At 32.2% G+C, this 14,885-nt stretch overlaps 2 protein-coding genes across 2 annotated transcripts in view; one reads left to right on the top strand and one right to left on the bottom strand.

Annotated features, from left to right (window-relative positions):
• The first annotated feature begins 381 nt into the window (after positions 1 to 381).
• LOC111404493 lies at positions 382 to 3,603 on the top strand. Its single transcript, XM_023033290.1, has 3 exons — positions 382 to 712; positions 804 to 939; positions 2,262 to 3,603. Exons 1-3 carry the CDS (start codon positions 382 to 384, stop codon positions 3,601 to 3,603), a joined length of 1,809 nt encoding a protein of 602 aa, XP_022889058.1.
• A 9,892-nt stretch (positions 3,604 to 13,495) lies between these two features.
• Positions 13,496 to 14,885, bottom strand: part of LOC111404492 (lysosomal Pro-X carboxypeptidase-like) — a 5,088-nt gene continuing 3,698 nt past the window's right edge. The window contains exons 7-8 of the mRNA XM_023033289.1: positions 13,682 to 13,766; positions 13,496 to 13,614 (exon numbers count right to left, since the gene is read on the bottom strand). Coding sequence (XP_022889057.1) covers positions 13,496 to 13,614; positions 13,682 to 13,766 — 204 coding nt within the window. The remainder of the gene's footprint in view (positions 13,615 to 13,681; positions 13,767 to 14,885) is intronic.

The following is a 14,885-nucleotide window of genomic DNA, read 5'->3' as shown; positions in this document are numbered from 1 at the left end:
ATTTACGTCTAAAGAGCCTGTATCTATGGAATTTAAAAAATATGCACGTTCATATAATAACCACTTTGCGTTCACTTCATTTGATGTAAAGTACGATAAAGAACTGTTTAAAGTATACAAAGGTATCTACACATTTAGAGTTCAGGGACAAGTATATCATTATGTAAATCAACTTATGCCGGATAATAATACGCTTTGTTATATGCAATTATATTTATATCATACAGCTAATGAACTAGAAAACCGTATGAAAACTTTTGAACACCTGATAGAATCTATTTTATTTCTTCTAATCGAAATCTCGAAGGTAAATTCGTATAGTAAATTTTTTAGGTCTTTAAGCAATATAACTTATCTACATGAGCATAAAATTCAAATAAGATGCCACCCAGGACTCGATCAGAGAGTCTTAATACTCCGTCGGCATCTCAAGTAGCTGCTATATGGGTTGAGGATGATGAAAATGTAAATATTCGCGTTCGTGATATTACTATATATGGTCATTTTGGTGATTTGCATAGGGCTCATTATTATTATGGTTGTTATGATCCTCTACAATATCATTTGCTCTTTCCATTTGGTGAATGTGGTTGGCATGAAGGCATTCTAAGATACGAACAAATATCTTCTCAAGTTGCACAATTTGTGGACAATGTTGCTGATCCTAATGTAATAAATTCTGCGGCTCAAATTATTGAAAAAGAGGCTGCATGTTTGCTTATATACTTTCTTGTGTCTATTATAGTTCTACAAATGTGATATTGAAAGTAAATATAAAATTTTATTCATTCTTGCTTATGTAGTGCTGAAGGATACAAAGAAGAAACGGTCTCAGGTATCATGTCGTGAATACTATTCGTATAAGGTACAAATTAGGCCTTCTGATAAGTTTGTGTTGTTTCACTCTGATAGACTTTTTCAACAATATGTTGTGAATATGTATGTTAAAATAGAAACATCCAGATTAAATTATTTTCGTAGTAATCAGAAATAAATTCGTGCTGAATTTTATCAAGGTATCGTAGACAGTATACATAATGGAGAAACAAGAGGGTACAAAACTGGAAAGAAATTTGTTTTACCACAATAATTTACATGTGGACCTAAAGATATGCTAAAGAGGTACTTAGATGCTATGGCTCTTGTCCAACATTATGGAAAACCATATTTATTTATAACTATAACATGTAATCCAAATTGGCCAGAAATTAAGCAAGAATTAAAACATAATGATGAGGTTCAAAATCGACCGGATCTTATTGTACGTATATTTAGAGTAAAATTAGAAGAACTTAAAAATGATTTATATAAGAGAAATATTTTTGGTCCTGTTATAACTCATATATACGCGATTGAATTTCAAAAAAGAGGTCTCCCTCATGCACATATGTTGTTGATTTTTAACTGTGGTCATAAAATTTCTTCTATTGAACAAGTTGATAAAATAGTATCTTGTGAAATTCCTGATAAAAATATACATCCTTATCTTCATTCAGTTATTGTAAAACACAATATGCATGGTCCTTGTGGAAATCTAAATCCTAAAAACACATGCATAGCGAAAAATAGTTGTTGTAAAAATAAATATCTAAAAGATTATTGTAATAGTACTATGTTTGGAGATAATTCGTACCCACTATATAGGTGGTGTAATAATGGTATTTATGTTAAAGTGAGAGGTAAAATGTTAGACAATCAATGGGTTGTGCCATATAATCATTGTTTAAGTGCAAAATTCGACTGTCATATCAATGTTGAAGTATGTTCTTCTATTAAAACTGTTAAATATTTATACAAATATGTATACAAAAGATATGATTGTATTAATTTTTTGGTCGAAAAATAGACAAAGACATTGATGAAATTTCTACTTACCAATCTACTAGATGGATATCTCCACCTGAAATTATGTGGAGGATTTTTGCTTTCAATTTATCGAAAATATATCCAGCTGTTTGTGCTTTACAACTTCATATTGAAGATCATCAATGTGTAACTTACAAAAATACAGACAATTTATCTTCTATTATTGAGAATGAAAATACGAGAAAAACTATGTTAACTGAGTTTTTCCGAGTAAATAAAATAAATGAATTTGCTCAAACGCTTTTGTATTGAGATTTCCCAATGCATTTTGTTTGGAATGCATCTATCAAAACATGGACACCTAGAAAGAAGCAAATTGTTGTAGGACAAATTGTCTAGGTAAATCCATCTGAAGGAGAATGATATTTTATTTGTCTTCTTCTTAATCATATTAGAGGTCCAACATCGTTTGATGATTTAAGGACTTTCAATGGGGTAAATGTTGGTATATTTCGTGAAGCTGCACTTCTCTATGGTTTATTAAATGAAGATACTCATTGTAAAGAATGTTTATCTGAAACTATTATTTACGAAATGCCTTATTCTTTAAGACGTCTTTTTGCTACGCTTCTTACAATGTGTAATCCAAATAATCCTAAGTTACTATGGGATAAATTTAAGCATTATATGACAGATGATTATGTAAATGAAAATATGCCCGCTAAAGTTCTCGAAGTACGAGCTTTAGAGGATATAAGTTCTATTTTAGAATCACTTGGTAAAAATATAAATGATTATGGAATTGCGTCATTTAACGTCAATATAGACGACGATGAAAGATTGATGAGAATGGTTGCAGAGGAAACAACGAAATTGGATATTGAAAGAAACTTTAGTTGTGCAGCGACGTTAAATAAAAAACAACAATTTGCATTTAATACAATTATGGAAAAAGTACATGATGAATCAAGTGAATTTTTTTTTATCGATGGTCTGGATGGTACAGGAAAGACTTTTTTATATAGAGCACTCTTGGTTGGTGTCAGATGTCAACATTTCATAGCTTTAGCAACTGCATCGTCCAAAGTGGCTGCATCTTTATTGCCCGGAGGTCGAACTGCTCATTCAAGATTTAAAATCCCTCTAGAAACGGTAGGTGAAGTCAACTGCTATATTAGCGAGCAATCGGCATTAGGAACTTTATTGAAAATGTGTAGGCTAATAATTTGGGATGAGGCACCTATGGTAAATCGTTGTGCTGTAGAATCTGTAGACAAAATGTTTAGAGACATCACTGATTGTAACTTGCCTTTTGGCGGAAAAGTAATAGTTTTAGGAGGAGATTTTAGACAGATTTTACCAGTTGTACCTAAAGGAAACAAAGAAGACATAATAAAGGCTAGCATGATTTACTCGTATTTGTGGCCTTCTTTTGTACATTTAGCACTGGTTGAAAATATAAGAGCGAAGTCCGATCCCATTTTTTGTGAGTACTTACTTCGAATTGGAGGTGGAACAGAACAAGAACATACTTGCAACTGTATTAAGCTACCAAATAGTATAGTTCTACCATTCGAAGATGATATTACGTCTTTAAAAAAATTGATACAATGTGTGTTTTCCAATATAGACACATATGCCGATCATTTATATACGATGGTCAATCGTGTTATTCTTACGCCTACAAATGAATGTGTTGACTACATTAATGGACTTTTGTTTGAACAAATTCCTGGTCAAAGTTTCATGTATTATAGTTTTGATGAAGCAATTGAGAAATTAGAACAAAGCATATAGGAAGACTTTTTGAATACTTTGACACCAAATGGTATTCCACCTCATGAGTTGAAATTGAAGATGAATTGTCCTGTAATGTTATTATGAAATATCAATCCTTCCAAGGGGTTATGCAATGGAACACACCTTACCTGTCGAAAATTTGAAAGAAATGTTATTCTTCTTGAAATCACAACTGGTGAATATCGTGGAGTTTTCTTACTTAGGATCCCTTTCATACCTCTTAAAACTGATCGAACTACGATTCCATTTAAAAGGACTCAATTCCCAATTAGACCATGTTTTGCAATGACAATAAATAAAGCACAAGGTCAGACATTTGATTTCATGGGTTTGTATCTACCAGAACCAGTTTTCTGCCATGGTCAATTATATGTAGCACTGTCAAGAGTAAAAACAAGCAGATCTATTAAAGTTCTACTCAAGCCGTCCAATGAAAATCATATGCACAACTCATGTACTAAAAATGTTGTGTACAAGGAGGTTCTTTTGTTCATACATTCATACAACTGCACCTCTTTATAGGTATATGTTCGATTTATTGGAATTTCTTTCTTTGTCCGTGATTTCTTTGTTGATTATGCTAAATGAAATGCATTTTTTTCTAACTACAATGCAGATGTTAGATTATTCTAGAAGTTGATGAATGGAATGGAGTGGATCATTTTTGTAAGAATTCTAACTGATTAGCATTTTGAAGTTGTTATTCAAAATATAAATGACATTCTACTTCAAAACATTTTTTTTTCAGAGTATCTAAATCAATTTCATTTATGCAGCATATGGACATTCAAATTTATGTGAAGAAAGTTAACGAAATGTTGGTGCATAGGAAAATTATTGGAGCACACTCTTTTCAAAAATTGGTTACTTGAGGCAAACCAAGCTTTCAAGTATTCAGATTTAAAGATAACTTGTGATGGAGACATAAATAACACAAGTTCTTCTGCACTAAAAGAAAAAAAAAAGAGTGGATGATGATTGAGATATTTGAGAAGTTTTTGGTAACAACTATTATCTTCTTTTAAATCATGTAGTGTTTAAACTGTCTATATTAGAAATGATATATACATCATGGTGTTTGGTTTGTTCTATGGGTACTAGATAATATCAATTATTGTTGCAAGCTTTGTTGATAAATCTTGTATTTATTTTTGTCTTCTATTTAGATTTATTTTCATCTAAGTAATTTATACCTACAGAAACTTATTTTGTAGGTGACATGATTTCTTATATTTAGTTGTCAAAGTTAAAACTTTTTAAGATGGTAAGTTGAAATTCACGTTGATAAATAACTAGCAAAACAATAATGCTTAATGAAAACTAATCATAAAATTGAAAATTAGTATAGCTATGAAACTATCATTAAACTATATCATTAACAAATGTACAAGGTGTGCCCGCAGAAAATGTGTGGTGTGTCGCACCCACACAATTATAAACAATTTTTTCTTTCTTCCACACTCGAGTATTAACAAAATGTAAGAAACTCTCATATTCAACTTTCACAGGAATTTGGTTTTGACTTGCTGTGCAAAGATATCTATTTTCCCGTTTGCACACAAAAAATGTGCGGGGGCTATACCGCACACCGCCACAAAATTTGTGCGGGGGTAGCCCCCACAAAAATGCACATACTTGTGCGGGTAACCCCGCACATGCACATTAGTGCGGGCTATCCCGCACAAATTGTGCCTGTGCACCTGCACATAATTGTGCGGGGTAGCAAGCACATTCTCACAAAGTGCGGTTACCCCGCACATTGGAATGTCCCCCTCGTGCGGTACCCGCACAAATCTACAGGATACGACATCATTCGCACGAGGGGTATACCCGTATCTTCATTGCTTTCTCTAAATACTATCAATAATATTTTGAGCTATATGAAATTTTAAATAAAATATATATTGTTTTGGTTAAAGATAAATACAAGAAACAAAAAAGTATTATCTCTTTCTTTCATTTTTTGTTCCCACAAAATCTTGCAAAATATTACAAATCTTGCAGAGTCATCAGAATCTTGTAAGAAGGTGCCAAAACCACTGCACATATTATGTCTATTTCTACAACTATGGGAATACTTTGTCTATTCTACATGTGAACCTTTCGTCAAATCATTGAAAAAAGTAACGTACATTTCTTTAGCTTAAATACCTTCACATACCATTTGTTCTCACCAAAAAAAATTAAATATTTTTACCTGCCAGTTACACCAGCCCAACTTTGCTAAAAAATATTTAGGTGTTGTCTATTCTTTTTTCTTACTTTTTAGATAGATTTTTAGTTTTACATAATGTCTAATTTCCAATATTTAATTGTGTTTTAAATTATACGATCTATGTAATTCTTTCTAAATTTAGTAGACACAAAAATGGATGTGCCAAATAGCTTCTTCAAAATCATCGATATTTCACTAAATCATAACATTCGTTTTGTAAGTTATCTAATAATTTATTTTTTCAGATTTTTAAAAATCTTTTATTAATATTAATGTACAACTTATATTTTTTTTCGTATTTGTAGATGCTTCCTACATCTTTTATCAATTAGTGAGAGCCAAAATTAGGTAACACACTACAATTAACTGCATATGATGGTATAATTGTCATAGTACAGTTAAAAAAAATTGACGGAGAAATATATCTGGCTAATGGATGGGAAGAATTTTTCGATCATCATAACTTACAGGATGGTTATGTTGTAGTATTTGAATCTAATGGAAATTCAATGTTGAATGAGGATATTTGATCATTCTAGAGCAGAGATTACATATGGCTCCAATTATGAAGTAGACGATGACGATTTAAATATGGGTAATCCCGCGTTTGAAGTAAAACTTACGTTGGATCATAACAACCATCGAGAAATTGTATGTGTTATTTTTAATACGTCATTCTGTATTTACCTATTCCACATCATTCTTAATATTAGTAAATCATTAATCCATGTTTTCCAATCTATACCAGAAAGGTTTGCAAAGCCCCATTTGCTAAGACATGTGCAAAATGTTCGAATCCTTGACTCTTTACGTCACTACTGGGATATCACCGCAAATTCAAGAGAAAATGGTGTAATGCGCCGGCTTAGTGTAGGTTGGGTAGATTTTCTGGCAAACTAGCAGCTACAAATTGACAATACATATGTATTTGAACTATTAAATAGGGAATCTCCAATATTTATGGTTTACAAAAAAAAAACCCCATAACAATATGACTCTAATACGTCTATAAAGAGAGTCCTTTTCAAACAATAGCATCCATACAAACTCCCCTGAGGAAAATCCTTTGCCCCCAGCAAAGAGAGTCCTTTTCAAATCTTCCAATGATGCTTCAAATTCAAATGTTACTTCTGACATAAATCCGTTTGCTCCAAAGCATTAGATAAAGTGAAGAATGACTGAAGTACTTTTGTTTGGGCAAAAAATAGACGGCTTGTTGTTGTCAGCTTTGTTTTTCTTTATTTTGTTTTATTTTGGCAACCATAATATTAACAAATGATGTATGTATAACATGCTACTTACATCATTTATTGCTATCCATTTATTATGAATAGTAGAATATTTATTTTGTATTTTTGCAGTGAATTGTCAACAATAATGAAGTATATATTCTAAAGTATATTCTCATTTATTCTTTGTTTTTCATTTACTTTATTCAAAACAAATAAACAGCTAAAATATCCATGCACAATTTTTCAATTTTAAATTTTGAATTTACGTATTACACAAAAAATAACCTTAAACTAATTTCAAATTGTTTATATATTACAAATTCTTCACATTTACAATAAAAATTTGAACTATTGTCTTTCATTTATTTTATTCAAAGCAAATAAACAGCTAAAATATCCATGCACAATTTTTCACTTTTAAATTTTGAATTTACGTAGTTGCACCAAAAATAACCTTAAACTAATTTCAAATTGTTTATATATTACAAATTTTTCACATTTACAATAAAAAACTAATCAGGAACTACGGGGATGTAGAAAATAATGATTATAACAAATGTCTACTACAATCTTTCTTCTATATATACTTATCCTGTCTGCTTGAACTATTTCTAATGGATAGTTTAAAACAAAGCATTCTATGTATTTGAGTAAAAATACTGAAGAATTTACCCCGTATGAAAGAATTATTTTCTGTTAGACAAAATAAATAGTGGAAGGGTAAAATCATAAATTAAGAAAGAATAAATGTTGTCAATTTAAAAGCATTAAATACATACCTATTATTTACGCAAGGTAGGTAAGGTATAATTTCCAAATTGAGCCTTTTATTTCTATGCTTCCTTAAATCCAGTCTCCTAGAAGAAAAATTGTTGGAATTCAATTAAATTTGGACTATTTCAACTAATGACTTTATTTATTCCCTGATTTCTTCTGGTGTATGAGACTCCTCACTATAATCGTATATTTGAACTTTTCATTTCATAAAATTAACAAGATAGAGATACCAATTTTTTCTCAGATATTAACATGGAAATAATAAATAGTTGCAAGCTATCCGTGAACACCCACCCACCAGCAAATCACCATTCATGTATTGCTGTAAAGTCACAGTTAATAAATCCTTTTGAGAATGGCTAAAACATTCTGCCATTACATTATGTTGCCACATCAAATGGGCAGCACATTCATGTTCAAATTTGAAGTCCAGAATTACATATTCTTTGGAAACAGGACTGCAACCTTCATTGATCAACTCTCTCAATAGCTTTAATTCCATTTCTATATGCTAATACAATAAATAAAAATAAATTAGATATGTTGAGCATAATAAAATTAATTAAGTCAGAGTTATAAACTTCACTAACCGCAATATTGATATCTTTGGTTGCATCCATTATAGTTTTTATTGTATCTCTTCCATATAAGTTGTCAATTCCTACCATCTTCTAGTATGAACTATATGTATATATTGTAGTTTAAATTAATACTAAATCAATGTAATACAATTAATAAAATACAATCAAATTTCTTACCTATATGGATTCCGCACCACCCACTCTCTTATTGTTGTATATCTTTCCATGAGATAGTCTTCTAACGGATAACTTGAATACTTTATTTTCTTATTTTTCTTTTCTTTTCTGGATGTTCCCACCGATGGAATTTGTTGAAATGGTGCTTTCTCGCCACTACTAGAACCAGGAACATCCTGCAGCTGTGAACAAGCAATAGCTTCCAGTTTTGATTCCAAATAATCTAATCGATTCATCACATTTTCATTTTTGTCGTCAATGTACGTGGTCATGGAAGCAAAATTACCATCCATATAAAACTGCATGGAAGCAAAATTGTTGTTTATATAAGACTGCATTCCCAGATACTGATCTTCATGCCATTTTTGTTGTTGTTGAAGCATTCATTGATACTGCTGCTCATGCCATTTCTGTTGTTGTTGAAACATTTCTTTCTGTTGATCAAGAAATGTTTGATAACGAGCATCTTGTTCTTTTGTTTTTTGAGCAGTATGATGGGAATGCATGCCAGATTGGAAGCCCAAACCCTCGTGTTGATCTTTGTACCATTTCTGATATTGTTCAAACATTTGTCTCTGATTTTGAAGAGTTTCTACTTTCTGTCTTCTTGATTCATCAACTATGTATGTCTTCAGATTATGACATAAGCCAGACATATCTGGCACTACATGCTGCCTATATATACCGAGCATTTCTTCCATTTCTTCTCTTCTTACATAGTTGAAATCAAGAGAAGAACAACCAGATTCTTGAAGTTCAATTGAAATCTTCGCTATTGAACTACCAGCAACACCTGTTTGTTGCTCGTCCATACGTTGTGGAATTTGTTGCTCGTCCATATGTTGTGAAATTTGTTGTGGAATTTGTTGATATGCATTCTCAAAATTTCTACCAACGATGCCATCTAAAGTAGTATGTTGGTTATCAGTTGGTAATGATAAAGTCATATACCAAACCTTGTCCAATTCTTCTTCAGTGGGTGCTAACACTGCAAGTACTTCAATCTACAAATATAATAAAAAATTATAATACTTTCCTCTTCCACTATTAAATAATTAGATAATTGATAGTCAAATGTATATCTAAATTTATCGTACCTCTTGGGAAGTGAAAAATTACTTTACTCTTCTCTCACTCAATATTTTTTTTGGCTTCCATTTATGCATTCTTGGAGCCTGTAATGTTTTATACATACGTCGTCCAAATTTGTCTCCAATTTGAAGAAATGCTTAGTATATCCAAAATTACAACAGAGAATTCAAAATCAATATTAAATACGTATAAAATCAAAATATAGAGTAAATAAATTAAAATANCTATTACATTTCATTTTTTCATTCTCTTATTTTCAACTACACAATTTTTCATAAAATAATATTACACGTAAATAAAAAAAAAATTTCTTTTTCAACAATTCATTTTTCAAAAAAATATTATTTCACTCATTTTCATTACTACAAAATGGGGGCCAAACGGGAGTGCTTAATTCTGATCAAATAAATGGGTCCATCAAAAATGAGTTTCGTAAGCACTTTGTTATATATATTTTTTATTTTTTTGTAAGCACTTTGTTATTTGGATCTTAAGAAAGTGTTTGATTCCCATTTTTTCTAAAATACATTTTTTTTTATTATCTTTTCAATCACATATTCTTCATTAAAACAATATTACATCTAAAGAAAAAAAAATTCTTCTTTTATTAACTACACATTTTCCATTAATCTACTATTCCAAAATACATTTTTCAAAAAGATTGTGGCTCAAACACACCCTAGAGGCTTCAATTTATAGTAGGGAAAATTTCATAACTAAGAGATTAATTATGACCAATTTCAAAACTAGGAAATAAGGTTTAAAATTTCAAAAATCAAATATTAATTAAAATTAATTTATGAAATAATTAGTTAAAAATACATTTTACTAATTAAATATGTTAAAGTCACAACTAAATAATTTATGGTCACAATTACACACTTAAAGATCACAATTTATTTTTCGATCACATATTATCAAATTAATTAGTCATAAATTATTATTCGATCATAAATCAAAAATTTTAAAGGTCACAATTTCATCGATCATGGAATCAAAAATATGTCAATTTATTTATCAGTTATAAAGCACAAATTTTATAGGTCAAAAATGTATTTAATGGTAATAAATTTATCAAATTAATTAGTTACAACTTATTTTTTGATCAGTAACTTAATAAATTGTGAATCACAAACACATTTTTAGGTCACATATCATTTACTGGTTACAATATAACCAATTTATTGGTTACAAAATACTCTTGGTCCCACTAGACCGCCGCCGCCGCCACCAATACCATGACTCTACTGCCACCAACATCACCCATACCACAACCGTTAGCAACCCCTACTTCACTACTGCCAATAACGCTAGATCCACCACCACACCACCTCACCAGCACCAAAGTCCACCACCATCTCCAGACCTACATGCACCACCGCTAACCAAAAAAAAGCCCAAAAATCAGCAAAAATTCATTGATCGAATCCAACAAAAATTGATGGAATATCATAGGTCCACCTGTACCACACCTGCCACATTCATCCACCTGTTCGGAGAGAAAATTTCATCATAAGCTACTCCTTTCTTCTGCGAATATCCCTTTGCTACTAATCGAACCTTGTATCTTTTCCCTTCATTTTCTAACATTGCTTCTTTCTTTCTGTACATCCACTTTCACCTTATCGATTTCTTCATCCCTGGAAGTTCCACTAAATCCCAAGTACCATTTTTATGAAATAATTCAATTTCGTCAATCATAGCCTCTATCTATTTACTTTTCTCTTGACTACCAACAATATCTTGAAAAGTCATAGGATCGCTATTGCTTGTAATGAGTGCATAAAAAACTGAATCCTCGAATCCATACTTTACAGGTGGCCTGATAGTGCGAAGTGATCTATCTATTGCAACACTATGAAACTGCTCCCTTTCTAAGATAGAACTGTCCACTTCCTGAGCATTAGTCTCCATGTCAACATTGTCCAACTCTACCTGCACCACTTGGCTCTTGATGTTGCCCTTGCCTAAACTAAGCTTCTCTTTATTTGGAGAAGCTTTAAGCATGAATGCTTCATCAAAGATTGCATCCCTACTTATCACCAACTTCTTCGCCTCTGACTCCTAAAATTTGTGCCCTTTTACATAGCCCAGAAAAATGCACTTTCTTGATTTTTGATCAAGTTTGGATCTCTCATCACTAGATACATGCACATAAATAGAACACCCAAATACTCTCAATCCAGAATAGTCAACTTCATTATCTGTCTGAACTTTCTCTGCAACTTTCCCATCTAGTGCTGCTCGTGGTGATCTGTTTATGACATAGCATTCCATGTTCATCGCTTCTGCCCAAAAGATCTTCGAAAGCCTTGCATTCAACCTCAATCATGCCTTGCATTCAACCTTAATCATCTTGCCTGTTCTACAAATGTTTTGTTCATCATCTCCGTTATACCATTCTGCTGCGGTGTCTAGCAAATTGTATAGTGCCATTGAATATCATGCTCCTTACAAAAATTTAGAAATTGTGAATCTGTATACTCAATACCATTGTCTGTCCTGAGATGTTTAATTTTCTTGTCATCTAGTTCTCTACTTTTGCTTTCCACAATTTGAACTTGGTAAAAGTTTTAGACTTGTGCTTCACGAAATATACCCAAATTTTTCAAGAGAAATCATTAATGAAAGTAATGAAATAAATGAAATATTGATATCCTCATTTGGACAACTTCCTTATTGGTCCCCAAACATCAAAATGCACATGATCAAGAATGCCCCCTGTCTTGTGTTTTCCCGTCTTAAACTGTATTTTGGAGTGTTTTCCAAGTACATAAAACTTGTAGAAATTTAGCTCACATGATTTTCTCCTTCAACAAATTCATCTTGTGAAATTCAGTCATACCACGTTTTCTTATATGCCCTAGACGTATATGTCATAGGAGAGTGTCATGTGACTTAGATTTTGCTGTAGCAACTCCACCTACAACTATATTCTCCAGTAGCTTGTAGGTGTTCCCTGCTAATTTCTGACCCTTCATCATAATCATAGCTTATTTCTTCACTGTCAGAGCCTCATAGCTCATTTATTCACTGTCAGAGCCCCACATTCCGACTTATAAAAGTAACCACTGGTGTCTACAGTGCTTATAGAAATTAGGTTCTTTCTCAACTCTGGTAGATGCTTAACATCGTCCAAGGTCCTCACTACACCATCGAACATTTTATATTTTATGGACTCCATTCCAATGACCTTACACGTTGCATCATTACCCATTAGAACAGATCCAAAATTACATGAATGATATGAATCAAACCAATCCTAGTAATGGCACATGTGATATGAATAGGTTGAATCTAGTACCCAAGAGTCAATCTGTCAGAATTACCTCTAGAGATCGATAGCATGTCTCCATCTCCAGAATTCGAGTCTCCTTCTACAACACTAGCTGAGTTTGGGGACCCATCACCTTTCCTTTCATCATCTGTTTCCTATTTTGACAGTCCTTCTTAAAGTGACCCATTTGATGGCATTTGTAGCACTTAACTTTTTCTTATTTTGATTACTAGATTTTGATCTCGTACTCCCTCTGTAAGAACTACCCCTATCATTCTTTCTCCCACAATCCTAATGGCCCTTCACGATCAATCCTTCACTCTGTGCACTTTTGCCAGTACGCAGTTTTCGATGTTTTTGTAGGCCAACGGGGCTGATATAACTTCCTCCAATTCAAAAGTCTCTTTACTCCCAAGTCAACGTGGTCACCAGGTGATCATACGAAGGAAGAATAGAGTACAATACTATCATTGCCTTATCTTCATCATCAAACTTGATTTCAAGTCTCAACAAATCACTAATAATTTGATTGAATACATTAGTATGTTGAATCAGAACTGTACCCTCCAGCATCTTGAGCCCATACAGTCGCTGCTTCAGATGTAGTTTGTTCGTGAAAGACTTTGACATACGACGACTCTCCAATTTTAGCCAAACCTTCGCCAAAGACTCAACATCATAACGTGATACATGATCTTGTCGGCTAAACATCGTCGAATTGTACCAACTAATCGTGCATCAAGCTTTTCCTGATCGACATCTGACATATCCTCTGGTTTCTTCCTAAATAGTATCTTTACCTTCCCTTGCTGCGCCAAAAAAATCCTTCACCATTCGCTGCCATAATTCGAAATTCTCAGATCCATTGAAATTCACCACATCGAATTTTGCAATTGAAGAATTCGCCATCTAAACCTGACGCTTTGATTTTAGTTGTTGGATTTTATGAGCAATAATAAAGAGATAAAAGAGAGAAATCAACACGAGTATTTACGTGGTTCGGCGATGTGCCTATGTTCACGAGGAGCAAAGTCGAGCTATTTTATTTAGTATGAATAATAAGATTACATCATTAGTGTTTATATTAAACCTAACCCAAGTCCATAAAAGACTTTAATGCCCGTACAAGAAAATATTCATGTACCATGCCGTAAGGGCATTACCCCCACACCTCGAACCCATTCAGCGTCCCTAGCAAACATACCGTGAATTAAAATCTGCAAGGCCAACGTCATCGCTCTACTCCATTCCGTTCGGTGTGCTATGCTCCCCTCACTCTATTCAGACATCACCCTATTTGTTCCAATAAACCTGTGTTTCACTCTATAGGAGCCGCATACACAATAGGTCTATGTAGGCTAAGTTTACAAAAATAAATAAATTTTCTATAAAAGAGTGGTAAATGCAGAGATTTTTAATGTGCTTCAACTCGGTTTCGTTTGATTCATTTACATGTATTTATAGTTGTACAGGTTGCCCTATCTCAAGATGGAAAACTCTACAAGTGCAAATTTTTTTAACAGAATTGATACAGAAAGATAATCTTCTTTCTGTGATTTGCTGTTGTCAAAAATTATTTTTTACAACAGCCAATTACACGAAGACAGCTGTCTTCCTATACTAATTTTGTTAAAAAAACTGTATTTATAACATTGCTCGTCTCAAGATTCTCTACTATCGATGAACTACATATTTGATTTGGCCTATCTCAAACTATAATTCAAATAAAATAGATAGAATATAATCTTTAGTTGTTTATAAAAGATATGTACAACAAGCCTGTCAACATTTACAGATTGTCTCAAGTCTATCATTAGTTTATGAATATTTATTTCTAATATTTTCAAAGTTGAAATGTAAGAAGTAAGAGCATTTTAGATTTTATTTTTTTTTTAAAAAAATTAAAACTCTCTTTATATATATATATA

Source organism: Olea europaea, chromosome 11 (genome assembly GCF_002742605.1).
Source record: "Olea europaea var. sylvestris chromosome 11, O_europaea_v1, whole genome shotgun sequence".
Taxonomy (NCBI): Eukaryota; Viridiplantae; Streptophyta; class Magnoliopsida; order Lamiales; family Oleaceae; genus Olea; species Olea europaea.
Note: the sequence above shows the minus strand (reverse complement) of the source record. Positions and strands in the feature narration are given on the sequence as shown.